General features: G+C 33.1%; 2 protein-coding genes and 1 long non-coding RNA gene across 4 annotated transcripts; 1 reads left to right on the top strand and 2 right to left on the bottom strand.

The window, feature by feature from the left end:
• LOC18598253 (replication protein A 14 kDa subunit B) lies at positions 3,945 to 6,219 on the bottom strand. Its single transcript, XM_007027709.2, has 4 exons — positions 6,040 to 6,219; positions 5,891 to 5,956; positions 5,022 to 5,279; positions 3,945 to 4,293 (listed from the first exon to the last, which is right to left on the bottom strand). Exons 3-4 carry the CDS (start codon positions 5,275 to 5,277, stop codon positions 4,229 to 4,231), a joined length of 321 nt encoding a protein of 106 aa, XP_007027771.1. The 5' UTR covers positions 5,278 to 5,279; positions 5,891 to 5,956; positions 6,040 to 6,219; the 3' UTR covers positions 3,945 to 4,228.
• LOC108662150 lies at positions 7,455 to 9,216 on the top strand. Its single transcript, XR_001927934.1, has 2 exons — positions 7,455 to 7,642; positions 8,913 to 9,216. It is a non-coding gene; the product is annotated as an uncharacterized LOC108662150 (long non-coding RNA).
• Positions 9,573 to 14,619, bottom strand: LOC18598254 (ABC transporter B family member 29, chloroplastic). Of its 2 annotated transcripts, XM_018120764.1 has the most exons (10): positions 13,949 to 14,619; positions 13,458 to 13,544; positions 13,065 to 13,172; positions 12,649 to 12,915; positions 12,227 to 12,310; positions 11,475 to 11,691; positions 11,289 to 11,374; positions 10,980 to 11,167; positions 10,579 to 10,708; positions 9,573 to 10,017 (listed from the first exon to the last, which is right to left on the bottom strand). In XM_018120764.1, exons 1-10 carry the CDS (start codon positions 14,579 to 14,581, stop codon positions 9,871 to 9,873), a joined length of 1,947 nt encoding a protein of 648 aa, XP_017976253.1. In that variant the 5' UTR covers positions 14,582 to 14,619; the 3' UTR covers positions 9,573 to 9,870. The 2 variants fall into 2 exon arrangements, with proteins under 2 accessions (XP_017976253.1, XP_007027773.2); XM_007027711.2 differs by lacking the exon at positions 12,649 to 12,915.

The following is a 15,862-nucleotide window of genomic DNA, read 5'->3' on the forward strand; positions in this document are numbered from 1 at the left end:
TTATATAAATAATGGTATATATATTATAATTAATAATTTTATAAGTCATAATTTTTGTAATATTAACACAAAATAAAAAGTAAATATATGTATATTAAAAGTACATATATAATAGTAATTATATTCCTTTATAATATGATATAATATTCAAATTATTTAAACATAATTAACAATCTAATAATTTTTTAATTTAAATATATTAATGTCATCATATTAATAATTAGAGTAATTATACTTTTCATATATTTGTTAGTTTTTAACAAAAAAAAATTGCTTGTAAAGTTGATAGAAATTGTAAATTTTTAATTTTAATTATTAAAATAATAATAAATATTTTTAAATATTAATCGAGTTCGAGTAACGAGTACCCAAAGAGTAGTACCCGAACCCTACCCGAATCTGATTCGAATTGTGAAATCACTATCCGAATCCTTTTGTAGAGTACCCTAACCCAGTATAACCGGGTATGGTACCCATGGGTACCCTAAAATAGGGTACCCGTTGACATCCCTAGTTTGGATAAGTCATGCACGAAGCAAAAGGTTTAAGTATATACTTACAAATTTTTACATTTTAGATGTTAGATTAAAATTTTGACTATAGTTATAATTACAACACATCGCGTATATCTAATTAATTTTTACAAACTAAAAAACTAGCACCTCTTCAAAAAAAAATTCACTAACACCACATTTAACTTATGAAATGATTACTTCATGAGAATAGAATAGTAAAAGAATAATTAATTATTTCATAATTTGATTAAATAGTAAATTGATTTATGATATGGAATGTATAAGGAATATAATAAACAAAGAATAAGTAAAACTTAGCATCTTACCCTTTAACAAAGAATAATACTAATAATTGATTTATAATAAATCAATTACCCTCTTGGAAGAATTGAATTCAATTACTCTTTCTTGTGTCTATAGGTCTTTTTTTTTTTGGCATTTTTGCTGCAATTATTTTTTCGATAATGACTCAACTTATGCATATGCGTACATTGACATCCACTGTAACCTGGAGGGACAGAGCCTTTTACAACAAGTTGGTGATCATCTCTACACTTTCCCATCGCCATGCAGATCCAACCTCAGCACTTGTACCAACGAAAACAATGAGAAAGCGTGCTGCAACCATTTCATAATAAAACCTTGACCGACACATACGATGAATACTACCAACCCAAATCACTGATCTAGAAGCATTAATTAATCAGAAAAAACCAATGGATCAATGCATTAATGGTTACAAGGCTGTTCACCTCACCAAGTCCCCATAATTTAAGGAAAAAACAAAGACTCAAAACAACTATATAAAGAGAAAACGACACCCTTTTCCTTTCTACTGTCAAATATGGCCAATCGATTTCTGTTTGGCTTTTACTAAAGAAGCAGTTGACTGGATGGGAAAGAAAAAACGACTGCAACAAGAGAAGAAGAAGCAGCAGCAGCAGCATGCTGCTTCGTCTTCCTCTTCTGGGCCGCGAGCGACGCCTTCTTCTTCACACCCAACTGTTCCAAGACTTTGCTACGCGGCAACTTTATATCTATCAAACAGGATAAAACAGGTTAAATAGTTTCCTTAATTTTCTGTTATGTTCTTTATCTCGTCTTTCTCTACGTTAAGGGAAAAAATGGATTAGAAATAGTGGTAGTAAACAAAGAAATATTGTCTAAGAAGGAAATACCATCGATAACATATTATTTACTAAGAAGGAAATGGACAACAATATGACTTTTTCTTTGTTAAGGTCCAAAATTAATAGACTTAAATGTGAATTAATTTCTGCATGCAACAGTGTTGTTTTCTTCTTTAAAAAAATTCAGAGGAATGAGAGAATCCGAGTGCTTAACCAAATCAGGGCACGTTGGACTAGAAGAAGAGTGATGAAGATACTGGTGCAACACTGGTGTATCCTAATGGGGAAAGTGCTCAAGAGTTTCTTCAAGTGTAAGAGAGTGTTCTTTATAAGAAAAGTGGTAAAGGTATGCATTTCTATTTATTTTAAATTTTTCTTCTGTAATATTTAAAATTAGTGGGTATTTTGTTGAGTAGTGACTTTAGTTTGTATTCGCAGTGGCGTCCTTTACTTCTCCTATGGAGGAGGGGCAATCAGATTGTGTAGGAAAGCCCAAGTGCAGCGCCCACCCATATAAGTTTTCAAGGATCCCGGACTTGCTCCATATCGGATTCAAAACACTTTACTTAGATTGTATATATTTTCTTTTTATATAATATAATATTAATTGTTTCTATTTTCTGTCCATATTTCATTTTATTGATTTCTTTTTTTCTCTAATGTAATAATTAAATAATTAAATACTTTCATAAATAAGTAAAATAAATATTAGAATAAATTACAATGAAATATAGTAATCAATTTATTTAGTAAATTAGATATAGATAAATAAATAAATAAGTATCTTGATTTATCATACGACTAAGTGGGCTTGAAAGCTTACATACATATTAACTTATTAGCAATAAAGGATTAATTGAAATATGATAATGATGTTGAAATTGTAGGGGCACTAATTTCTTCTTCTTTGACACGTAATAAAATTGTTTTCTAGAAAAATTAACATTTTAATAACTTTATGAGTATGTGTATAAGTATTAATTACTTTATATTATATGAATATAATTAAGAGTTGATAAAAAGAAAAATAGCATGAAAAAGTAAGGTCAAATATTAAATTGAAAAAGAATTTATACATACTAGAACTTAATTTGTTGATAGCATATAGAGTTTAATTATTCATTTTTATACATATGAAAATATATTTATGTTTTCCCTACCCAACAAGTCATTTCTCATAAAATTCAAACATCTTGATCAGTTGGAAAAATTAGTGTACAGTTGTATGCATGATCAGCATGTACAAGGTTAACTTTAAATTTAATGTTCAAAGGTTGAAATTAAGATTTTAGACTTATTTAACTGATGAAATTGTCCTCTAATTCTACTATTTGATTCTTAGGTGATAAATCTTACATTGTATTTCATTATTTTTTGATAATTTCTTTCTTTTCAAATGGAAATTAAACAATTAAGAATTGTATCCATTTGATAAATAGATGATCTAATATCAAAACATTCACTAATATACTCATCCACCCTATTTTGAATGTTTGCATTAAACATTTTTTTTAATTTTTATTATAAAATATTTTTTAATAAAATTTTGTACGCTACAATTCTTTTAAACAAAAAATTAGATTGATGATGAATCACACCCCATTTCACAACTTAGCATATCTATTGTTAAACTGATTAATCAGTCGCAAATGAGTCGCAAAAACACTTGATCTTGGTTTTATAGTAACACGTGGTACGTTGACATTGGCTTGCAAGCATAGGACCTCTTATAATCTCTGCTTGATAACAGGTCCACTCATCCAACGCATGTGAATTAGCCGCCAAAACAAACGGTCCATAATCATGGAGCGTATTTTAATAGACCGCTTTGGAGAAGCCACCTCCAAATTGCCTAATAGTTAATAAAGCCCACAAATCGATGGCCCGGTTAATTGTTTAATCATACATCTGGGAAAACGCATTCACAAGGGGAAAAGGTACAAAAACAAAGAGGCAAGAAATAAGGGAAGCTAAATTGAACTAAAAAAGCAGATTTATACAGAAATACAGTAGGAATACTATTACGATATCCCAGCAAAGGAGCATTGTATTATTTTGTTGATGATAATGCGACAAGGAACAAAGCAAATGGATAATGAGGTATAATATGTACCATAGCCACTCGCCATCTTTCGGTTGCATGAATCCAAGTATATATATATATATATATCAGTTTCATTAATTTCTTTTGATCTACAACTTATATTTGTTTGCAGCATCTTTGCTCATCAACAGATGAATACTTCACGCTCTTCCATCTTCACTGGGGGCAATTTCATTAACAAATAACGACAGGAAATAACGAAAACCACGATAATTCTTGAGCCACTCACAAATTTGTAATGGCCATATGTTTTAGGCAGCTAGAGATTCTATCATAGAGGTTATAATGACAGAGAGGGCATTTTCATAATGGATGAGCATGTAACAGTAAAAACAGCTATCCCAAAGACAAATAGTACAAAGAGACTTTCCAGGCTCATGAGCAAGTTCTTTCACAGAACTTCCACCTATTTATATGGGCATAGAATGCAAAATACATTGCAACTAAAAGTTTTTGCAAAGAAATAATCTTAAAACACCTCAGAGGAATAGGTGTTTGAACTCTCCATTTGCAAGCTGACAGAGCTGATCATAGTTGGATGTGTCTGCCATTATTGAAAAAGGAAAGAAACTTTATCAGAAACAAAACAAAACAAAAAATCAATTGAAGATTAAAGAAATAATGCTTCAAGGAGTGAGTGCTAGCTCAGTGTTGAGGTAACTAGAACATTTCAATCATCTAACAATTACAAACAAGTCACAACGTTTACTGCTACCGATAGACCCAAGGCAGCATATGGTATTGCTTCACTTGACTGTTTAAATACTCAGAGATAGAACAGCTCATCTGCTGGCTAGATAGTTGAACAGGTCTAAAACAATCTGAAGGTTAATGGTCCTTCAATACACGTCATGTAATAAAACATCTTTGAAGGTTACTAAGTTGCCACGGGCATCACATGGAAAAGATGCCACTCAGCATGGCAACAAATACCAATTAGATTTTAAGTTCAGCACGTTAGCTCACACCCATATTCACATTAATCTGCCAGCATCCAGGTTCAGTGCAAGTTTACCAGTGTACCCTTCCTATCGCCTAATAGTTAATAACACCTATCAAAATTGGGATCAGGGGACTCTAAAAAATCAGAAGCAGAGATCTTTGGCAGTTCTGCTTCACCCCAATAAACTAACTCTTGTAATTGGAATTACAAGTCCACAGCACACAGATTATTACGTTTGAAAACTAAAATGCATTCTCCTAAGGAAAATTGATCACATTTGCATAGTTCAACAAGCTCAGGTAAACTTCATACGGAGTAGAAAGCCATACCAAATGAATCACCAAAGTTGGTCCATATTTCAGCCTGGATAGAATTATCATTCTCAGCAACCCCAATAACCTCGACATAACTTGTAAGAGAAACAGGTGGGGAGCCTTTTACAACAAGTTGGCAATCATCTGTAGACTTTCCCACCACAGATCCAACATCAGAACGTACAACCTGAATCACAGCCCGCACCTTGCGTCCCACGTGCATGCGTAGCAATCCTCCATTGACAAGAGCTGCAGGGCTTGAAGTATCCATATCTGGGAGAAAAAAACGGAAAACATCCAAAAGAAAATCATTTTACTAATACCAAAGGAAATTCCCAATCACAACTGTACAAAAATTTTCAACAACTTATCATGAGCTAAACACCAAATTAGCAGCATTTTTTCTTGCTCTCCTAAATTAGAAAAGCAACTTTTACCCAAACCAAAATCTAAGCGCATAGATTTCAAATTGAGCTATAACAGAATTTTGATCACTAATTGCGCCAAACCGGATAGGAAAATTCTAAGCATGACAAACAAGCTACCCTCTTTATCACATTGCCACCATTTGCAAACCTAAGACAAGTAGCATAAGGAATTGAAGGCCAAGCTATCCCAGCAAAGAAACAAACTTCTCATAACCTAAAGATGCTCATCCAACGTGATTTTACAATTAGCTATTTCCAGAAAAAAAAATGCAATTAGTTTAAAGATTTATCAACAATCCGTTATTTCACTAGATTTGAGACTATTTATTTCACATAATCAAGTGGATCGATGACAACTCCCTTTTTTCTTCACGATGAAAATTACAAAATACAACAAAAAGAACAAAAACATCAGAGAAATTGAAAAGAAAATAAAGATCGTGCTGCGGAACGTGCCGTATCAAACTACTAAATTAGTAGCGAGTCTAGTGAGGATGGATGAACACTTGATTGCTGAGAAATCTGCAAAAAAAAAAAAAAGACGGAAATTTTGTAAGAATTTTCCTTCATTTTCTCAGGAAACAAACGGAGTCTAGAAGAAATACCTGATTAAGCGCTAAAGGAAATGATTCTGTATTTTAAACTCTTGGTCGTGGGTACAAATACTATAATGAAAAGAGTGAGAGAAAAAGAGCGCGCGGGGTTTTGATTGATGGCGGCAAATGAAATTATGGAGGGGTTGATACTCTGCCTTGGAAAGGCACTGTGAGCGCGTTGCGCACCCCGTGTAAAACGGGAACCATTGGTTGCCGTTTTGTCGCAATCCATCAGGGGTAAAATAGAAATTTAAAATTGTAGAAATTATTCGTCCTCTTCAGTCCTGCCGTCTTTCGGTATTTTCAGAAACAATATGTATATCTTTATAACAAAAATATAAATTAATTAATTTAAATAATATTGAGTTCACTATAAGATATTAATAAAATTAAAAATATTTTATTAACAAGTTGTCATAGTAAAATATATAAAGTTTGAAAAATATATAAAATAACGAATATAAGTTATTGAAATTGTGTAATTCAGTATTATTTATTAATATTATATAATTTATTTATAATATAATTAGTATTAGTGATTAAAGATTTCAATAAAAAATTTATGATTTAATAATTATTACAAATTTTGCAATATTTATTAAAATTATGTAATTTATATAATTCAATATTAGATAATTTAAGTTTTTTAATTATTTGAATACTTACTATTGAATAAATTATTGATATTATTAATTAATGTATCATAATAAACTAGTAATTTTATTTTATTAGTAATTTGTTAGATTAAAATATTTATAATTATTACTAAATTATTTTCTGTTCAATGAAACAATTTAAAATTATTAATGTAATACATCGTATTTTGATACGGTGGCTAATAAAATTTACGGATGTCAATTAAGGTTAATTATCGAGTTAAAAAGGTAATTCAAAAGTGAACTTGTGAAATTTCGATCTCCATAAACACATAACTAGATGCAGAAGCGATAATGTGGACTAGAGGTAATTTCGTAATTTCTCTTAATGAGCTCCTACGAGTGGGTTTTTTTATGTTATTAAGGTCTAAATAGGCTTAAGGAATGAATAAATAATGTTTAGGATGGTAAAATAAATGAAGAAGATAAAAATAATGATAACTTCCACAGTAGAGGCAAATTTGTCATTTACATCTCGGGTCTAAATTTATATGTTTTTATGAACTCGAGTATTTTTAGATTATTATAGACCTTGCCCTAGTGTCAAAAGAGAAAAAAGTTACACAAAAGATGAGAGGAAGACAAAGTCACCATGTTAAGGGTATTTTGGTAATTTATGTGAGAAATGGATAAACTTTAGATATAAATATCTAAAGCTCCAGCAATTTCCAGCAGCTTCCAGCCATTTCTTCTTCCCTTCCCATCACACGTTTCTTCATCTCCATGAGAGCCTCCCTTAAAGCTTCCATAACTTTCTCTCTCTAGCTTCAATTTTCATGCTTTTAAGCATTTTTTTTATAGAACTTTTTGTGCTTTTTCACTCTCTCACCTTAAAACTCTTAGAAAGTCTTATTTCCATCTTCCTCTCACTAGCTGGACATGTAGAGAGAGAGTGAGTGATTTTCTTATTAGCTTGAAGAATTTTGAAAGAGAATTCAACTACAAAAACCATCAAGGTGAGTATAAGTTAAGGTTAAATTTCTTTAGTTGTTGATAATGGCTAACAATGGGGTTTGTGAGTGTTTTATCATTAAGGTTGTTTATTCACTCTTAGGGTGACTAGAGTAGTGTGAATAACTAGCCATTTAATGGCAATTGAAAGCTAGTTAGGAACAACTAGTGAAACTTGATTAGGAAAGAGCTTTTGGATTATATTAATGTCAATTTGAGTTGGTTGTGATGTTGTGTGTGTATAGGTTCCAACAAGACCTCACATGTCTATTTGGAGTATTAGTTGAGGTTAGAGTCAAGCAAAAGAATTAACAAGATCAGTGAGTGAACTTGCATTTCAAAATTTGTTTTGGGAAATGTAAATATATTTGGATGAAACATTTGAATGATTTTATCCAACCTTTGTTTAAAAATGCGTGTCGGAGAACAAGCCTTTAATAAAATGCTTTGATGTTGTGAAAATGTGAAATGTGTAAAAGAATGAATTCATGTGTTCCTATATTATGTTGGTATGTATGTATATGAATATACATTGTGCATTGATGAATAATGTTATGTGAGGATGTTGAAGTGTTTGAGTAGGGAGTGCACACATGATGAATGCATATGTATATATATGTGTGTGTGATAGAAAGTTATGAAAATATTTGTGATTGTGTTGCAAGTTGGCATTGTTAATTGCTCTCAAATTACTTTTCATTTCAACAAGAAAATGACTTTTGATGTAACAAGACTCATTTCAATTAAAATGCTATGTTTCTCGTTGCAGCGAGATTCATTTTCGCTACAGTAAAAAACTCTCGGATTTTGGTGCAGTGCTTTCACTTCAATGAAGATTTTGACCATCTTTCAATCCGAATTGGGAAAAGTGGTAAACATAAAAGTTGTAGCCCTGCCTATTAGCTTTCTAATGACCTAAAAATCAGGTCAATCTGACTTCTGTAGTAGGAGATATGATAGAAAAACTGAAATATATATAAACTAAGACTGTTTCTCGCTGCAGCTTGTAACTTGCTGCCATGCTTGTTACCTTGCTTGATTATGATATATTTTTCACCCATTTAACTTCATGGATTGATCATGGGTTTTTGCAACACTATGAGATTATTGATCAAAGTTTGAAATGAGGGGTTTTTAGTAAGAAATTAAATCAATTGCATTGTTTTGGAAACAAGTGCATTCGTGATTTTCGAGTTCTCCTTATCGATTGCTTGTTCCCTTCTTATGTTCACTCACTGAGTTTTATACTCACGTTTTTAAACTTTATATTTGCAGATTCGAAGACAGTTGGGACCTAAATTAAGTGTCCACGTATGCTCGCCTTTTTGGTAGGTACTATGACACCTCAGTTGCGGTACCTTCATTTAAAGTCACTCCGCTGACAATCAAGAGTCTTATGCTTGTGTACATGTATAAGTAATGAAGAACACTAAGATTCATGTTAAAAATCAAATATGTATATTTGATTACTGATGCTACTGTAAGGTGGTAAATGAGTGATACTATGTTAGCATAATACAAATGTGAATATTGGATTGCTATAAAACGTTACTGAAATATTTATAATTGAGAGTTGCAAATGTGGTTTTAGAAATGATAGCTGGGAATGATGATCGAGTTTGCATAAAAGAGCTTGCTTGGGTTTAGTGGGCTATGCCCATCGGACCCATGCGCCGATCATGATCCGGTATTTGAGATGTGACAATTAACTTTTTATATTAAATAATAAAATTTAAAAATATTATAAAAATGCAGTAAATTTAATATTAAATAATATTAAGTAAGATGTGATATAACAATAGTTTTTAATATTACATGAAATAATAACATTTAAGATTATTAGATAATATTTAATATTACATGAAATACTCGTAATATTATAGAATTAAAAAAGTGACGCCATTTCACATATGTGAAACTTGGGATTCTTTGAACTGAACATAAAAAATTTTATTGAAAAAGAACAATCAACTTAAATGTACAAACAAATTGAGGATAACACCATCATTTACTATGCTGTTACACATGCGAGCTACGCGTAGTACAAATGACGACTCTAGTTCCTTGCACATCTCATACCAACTGCTTGACAATGCCTTGAGGATTGAAGCATTATCAGCACACATATTGAAACTCAATCAAGATAACCTAATTTTCTGCAAGTTGGATCATATAACCGCCACAGTTTAGTGCTTCAATTCAACTCCTCCTCCCCCCAAGTTTTTGAATGATCTCAAATCACAACACCAGTAGACATCAATGAGTCACAGTGACCAGCCAAAAGAGGTGACTCAGTTAACTCCTCCAGCTTCCCATCTTGTAAAAGGAATGCCCGATCCGCCATTAAAACTGTTTCCAAACGATGGGCTATGACCAGCACCTGTAAACAAGTATACATGGTTTAACTGTAAGAAATAATTCTCAACTAATTCCTTCTGTATTTCAAGATGGAGCAGTTTCCTGCTTATAGATGTGATTAATTTCAAATTTTCGGTACCAGAAGAGGCATCAGAGAATATATTCACATCAATATAGACCTGAATACTTCACCCAATTGTATGACGTTCTAATGTAGCGTCCTTTGAAATAAACAAAAATATTTTCAAGCTCATGTATCAGTGCCAGCAAGTATTATGGTTGAGGTAGCTGGTTGTAGCAACCTAATCTCGGTAGCAGTTGAAGACGCTCTATAGACCCTAATCAAGCTAACAAAACCCCAGGCTTACATTCTTTAATATGCTTAGAGGATACATTTGAAGTCAATCCCAATCAAACCCATGGATATAATCCAAAAAGATACTACTTAGTTAGCATCTGTGGTTATGCTCAAAAATAATATATTGGGCAAAATAGTTATTCACCGCTTGTCTTGCTACAGATTTGAGGATAATTATATATCAAAATATAATTACGGCTTGATAAGTTAAGCTATTGTTCTTACTGTGTGATTTTCCATCAAGCGCTCAACAGCTTGCCTCACCAATAACTCAGACCTACTGTCAAGCGCAGAAGTTGCTTCATCCAAAACCAGAATAGATGAATTCTGATAGACTGCCCTTGCAATAGCTAGTCTGCATTTGTAAGCAAGCACGTAGGTTTATGATTTAAACAAGGAGAAATATCTCAGCTACATGAAATAACAAGTCCGTAATTAACTTCTTGCTGTATTGAGTTAACTACTACTTTCTTGAGAGCAGAAAAATAAATAAAATAAAATTACTAAGCTGGATATCCTATTCTTGCAATTACTAGCAATTAAATGGGAGTGCTCCACTCTGGAAAAAGAGGACTAGACAGGGAAAGATTTCAGAATTAAAACTATCATGTATATGTGAATTTTACCTTTGCTTCTGACCTGCACTTAAAAGCGAGCCCCTTGGTCCAATATGGCTTCTGTATCCTTCTGGAAGTGTTCTGACAAATTCATCTGCATTTGCAATACGGGCTGCCAGCTCAACCCTCTCCATGTCAATGTTTGTCATTAGATCCCTGTACCCAATGTTTTCAGCAACTGTCCCAGAAAAAAGCATCTGATACATGTAGAAAATTATCTAAATCAGTCATTGGAAACAGTCTGAAGAACCTTTTATAAGCAAAATTACAGTAATGAGATAATAATACCAATGAAGAGGGTAGTCACTGGTCACTCACTATATCCTGGGAAACAAGACCAACATGTCTTCTCAAACTTTCTAATCGGATGTTCTGAATGTTGCGGTTATCAACAAGTATAGAACCTGCAACATGAAACGCAAGGCATGTAATCCTTCACAAAATTTGAGGAGCCCTGATCAGGTTTATGGGATAAGCATAAATTTATAGATTCCGATGCCTCACCGGATGAAGGTTTATATAGGCGAAGAAGCAATTTTACAAGGGTTGTCTTTCCTCCTCCAGATGGTCCAACAAGAGCTATTGTCTCCCCAGCCTTTATATGGAGGTTCAACCCATCCAAAACATGAGGCATGTTGTCTGCATATTTAAATGAGACATCACAGAACTTCACCTCCCCATTGACATGGCTTAAATCAATGGCATCTGGTTTCTCAATGACCTATGTTCAAGAATAAAAGAAATATAACAGCAACATAATGAATAAACTAACTATCGACTAGAAACTGCAGACACATCATTACGAGCCCAAACATGCATTTCAATCTTGCTCAACTTCTTCTTTATTTACAGATTCCTTCTTGGATTATGTAGTCCTTCTCAGAAACCAAAATATCTCAAGGTTCCAGGGGATAGAAATTCCCTGCAAACATGAACAATATGCTATTTTTCTTTTTTCTTTTTTTTGTCGGTGGGGGTATAAGCAATGTGCCAATTTCTAGGTAGATTATGATGGCCAACTTGATGCAGAAATGCATATTGCGATTATTGAGTTGTCTGGTCAAGCACAGAAGAGTGTCTGCAAATATTGCTCCTTGCAAGCATGCAAAAGTAAACGAGGATTTTGAACTGTTTATCAAAATATTAGCCTTAGAAATGTTTGTGCATTGCCATCCAAATCATAAAGAGAGTTCATCATAGATCATAAAAGTTAATCGCAGACAACAGATTGTATGCTGAGCAAGCAAAAACTGTACCTTAAACTCCAACTTGGTCAAAAAAAATAAGCGTTCGACAGCTGGTTCTCCTTGCTTCAACTCATTGTATGCTTTCCCGATACCCTGCACGATTCTTTATTCTGAGATTGGTTGCTTAAGACAGCTCCTCAATGGCTGAAGCATAATAATTATGGCAATCAGCAAAATGCTTCAGAGAACTTATTATTAACACTTCCAAAGGTAAAAAGAAGAGAGTGTTGCACTACTTCTGTCTTTAAACCAAGGAAAACCACAACACAAAATTTTATGGTGGTAATCAGCAAATCCAGTGAGTTAAGGAAAGACTTCTTGGTACAGACTGAAGAAAACGAGAAGCTGAAATTTCCACTATATTGATAATGGGCTACCTGCTAGTTAAAGTAGAAACAAGCATGGTAAGCTTTTCTGAAGATGTATGTTACCTGTATAGGCTCAACCAACAATATCAGTGATGTTACAAAAGAAACCATGCTACAGGCATCAAAAGAACCACGTGAAACCACCAGGGATCCAATGCAAAGTATAAATAAAGCTCCAAAATAAATTATTTGTATGATCTGGGGGATTAATGTCTTCATTTTCTTCTTTTCCAAACGTTGAGATAAATCTGCATAAGCAAGCCTTTGAAATCTGGCATGCTCAGACAACTCTGCATTGTTTGCTTTCACAAAAAGAATGGCTGGGAGGACCTAAAATATTATAAATGGGCTAGCTAAAATAAGCAACAACTAAAAAAGTTGGATACCTTGTAGAACATTAAGGAATTTATACAAACAGAAAAGGAACTGCAAGCAATCATGAGAATGTAAAACAAATGGCCAAAAGAACCAAAGCAAACCTCATTCAGATAAGCTGCAAGAGTGGCAATACTCAGATGTGCTCTTGTAGATATCTTAAGAAGTCTTTCACCAAGATAAGCTATAACGAAGGCCATACATGGAATCACCTAAAATTCATCAGAAAATATATAAATGTAGACTCATTATACATCAAACATAAAGGTAATACATTTAGGCTCCGTTTGATTGATTTTTTTACCTTTTGCACTTGCTTGTTTGTCTTTCGTTTTCTATTCATTTTTTATTTTTTTTTCTTTTTCCTTTCTATTCATTTTCTGTTAAAAGAAAAAAGGCAAAAGCATCAAGCAAATGGAGCCCTAGTTAACAAAAAAAAAAAAAAGAAGAAGCTAGAATAAACAATTAAACTATAAATCTATATCACGTTTCCTTACCATTGCTGATATCAAGGAGAGGGAAGGACTGATAACCAGCATCTGAGTCGCCATTGCAAATAATTGCAGAATGTTGGGCACAATAGTCTGTCCCAAGAGAAAAATTAATAATTGACATATACATTGCAGAGACTAACCACATCACTGAACAAAATTGACATAAACATGATCATCGCAATTGACTTTAATGACCCATCTACAACCACAACATTGAGCCAAAAACAATGAAAGCAACAGAGGTTATTTTCCTTGTATTCATTCAACTAGTTAAAAAAAGAAGAGCATATGAAAGCACATCGTGCTAAGGATACAAAACAGGAAGAACCACTTGAGACTTCCAAGTTGTAAATTTCGAGTTCTAGCTATTGGATTGTTCCTCTGACGACTTTGGTATAATTGAAGTTCATGAAGAAAGGTTTTGAGCCAAAAACTATCCAAAAAGCATTGCATGAACAAAAAATAATATCCATAAGTAATACTCGATTTCTCACATTGAGGAGAGCAAAAACAATATCAGCAACATCAGAAGCCTCAGCAGTAATCCGATAAGCAATATCCCCAGGAGAAACCGCATTGCCCCCTTCAAAAAAACCCAATTCTCTCTCCAAAACCTTTTCGAAAACAAAAACTCTCATCTGATACACTACCCTTAACGCCGCTTCCCATAAAAAAACTTGTTTCCAGTAACAAGCGACCAACTTCGCCAACAACAAAACCCCAAGAACAAGGCCCTGGTCACCCAATTTGGAAATGGAAATGTTGTTGGTTAAGTTTGAAGAGAAGGAGCCAATTCTGGGGATCACTTTTAAAAGGGAGAAAACAGAGATGGAGCTGCAGAGCCAGCCAAGGAGGATGGGTTGGTGATTGGTTTGAAGGAAGGGTTTGAGTTTGGTGAGCGTTTCAAGTGTTTTGGAAAGTGGGTTCTGTTGGGTTTGGGGGTTTAAGGGGAGTTTGGTGGAATTTATGAGTTTGAGTGGGGGTATGAAGGGAAGTCTCGAGGGTGAATTGAAGCGAAGAAATTTGGTTTCAAGTTTGGATGTAGGGCGGAGGTGGAGGTGGAGAGAGGGCGGAGGTAGCGGTGGTTGCGACGGTGGAGAGAGAAGGATCAGGCGGTGTAGGGGCATGTTGCATGGGGAAAAGAAGAAGTGAAGGGTACCAACGGCATTTTCCGAGGTAAAGGAACAGAATCCAGCGGGGAACTAAACTAACGAGTAGAAGTGAACATGGGCTTCACCTTAACTACTTTTTGGGGCTCTAAGTACCAAAAGGCCTATCAATTCAAGTACGTTCTCCTTCGACCAAGAAATCTTGTAAGCCCAAATATTATATTCAAAGAGAAACTGGAATAGTTCAATCTACTCATACAACATCAACGTCAAATGCAATTTTGATGGTGGTTACAGAATTTCAATTGCTTAGACCCAAAAAAATTGAAGTATTTTCTGTTCTTACTTTCTTAGATAGTGATCAGTGTGTTGTTCTTTCTTCCTTTTAAGTTATTAGTTTCTATTGAAATTCATGAATTAAAACATATCAATCTATTAATTCAATAATCGAAGTTTTTTGCATATTTGACTTTAAAGTCGGTACAATTTTTACAATAATTTTTTGAAAGATAAGATTTAACCCTTTACATTTTTTGGTGTAACCAATATAACTTCCTTTTAAATGGTTAAGGTATAACCAATAATTATTACAATAATAAAAAAAATAAAAAAATTAAGATAACTTTTTACGATCAATAAGTTAAGTACGTATAAGTATCGAGTAAATGAAAAAAAAAGTCCAGCTCAATAAAAAAAGGCAACAAATGCTCAAGAGAAATTGAAAAGTGATTTTAATGCTTGAAGCTTTGTTCTTTTATTTTTTTATTTGATTTGAGAGTCTTCTCACTTCATAAATATAATAAGAAGTTTTAATTTAAAGTGGGAGAACCTCTTGGAGCTGTTGAAGTGCATTTAATGCAAAATAAAGCCATTAATTGTTAGAATTTCATACACAACGATTATATGTATTGACATTTTTGAAATGAGTTTTTCAAATCCTGCATCCAAGTATCAATACTTCTATAAGAGGTATTTATATTTTCAAGACAAAATACCACTGTCAACCCATGTATTTCTACTTCTACCTCTATCTTGAAATTCTTGCTCCCGGATTGAAGAGTATCCATATTTATAGATAGAGTATCGGTACTTTATTCAAAAGGTATCGATACTTGTTGCTTGTTAAGCATGAGATATCAAAATACTTATAGCTTAAAAGTAAAATTTTAAAATTGTTTTGAACTTTATGTTTTAGTCATTCCATTTTAGTGTTTCAAGGGACTTTTAAGCCTTTTCAAACATTCTTTAAAGACTTAAACTTAGCAATTTTGATAATTTACTTTGTCATTTTAAAAGTAG

This window comes from Theobroma cacao, chromosome 5 (genome assembly GCF_000208745.1).
Source record: "Theobroma cacao cultivar B97-61/B2 chromosome 5, Criollo_cocoa_genome_V2, whole genome shotgun sequence".
Taxonomy (NCBI): Eukaryota; Viridiplantae; Streptophyta; class Magnoliopsida; order Malvales; family Malvaceae; genus Theobroma; species Theobroma cacao.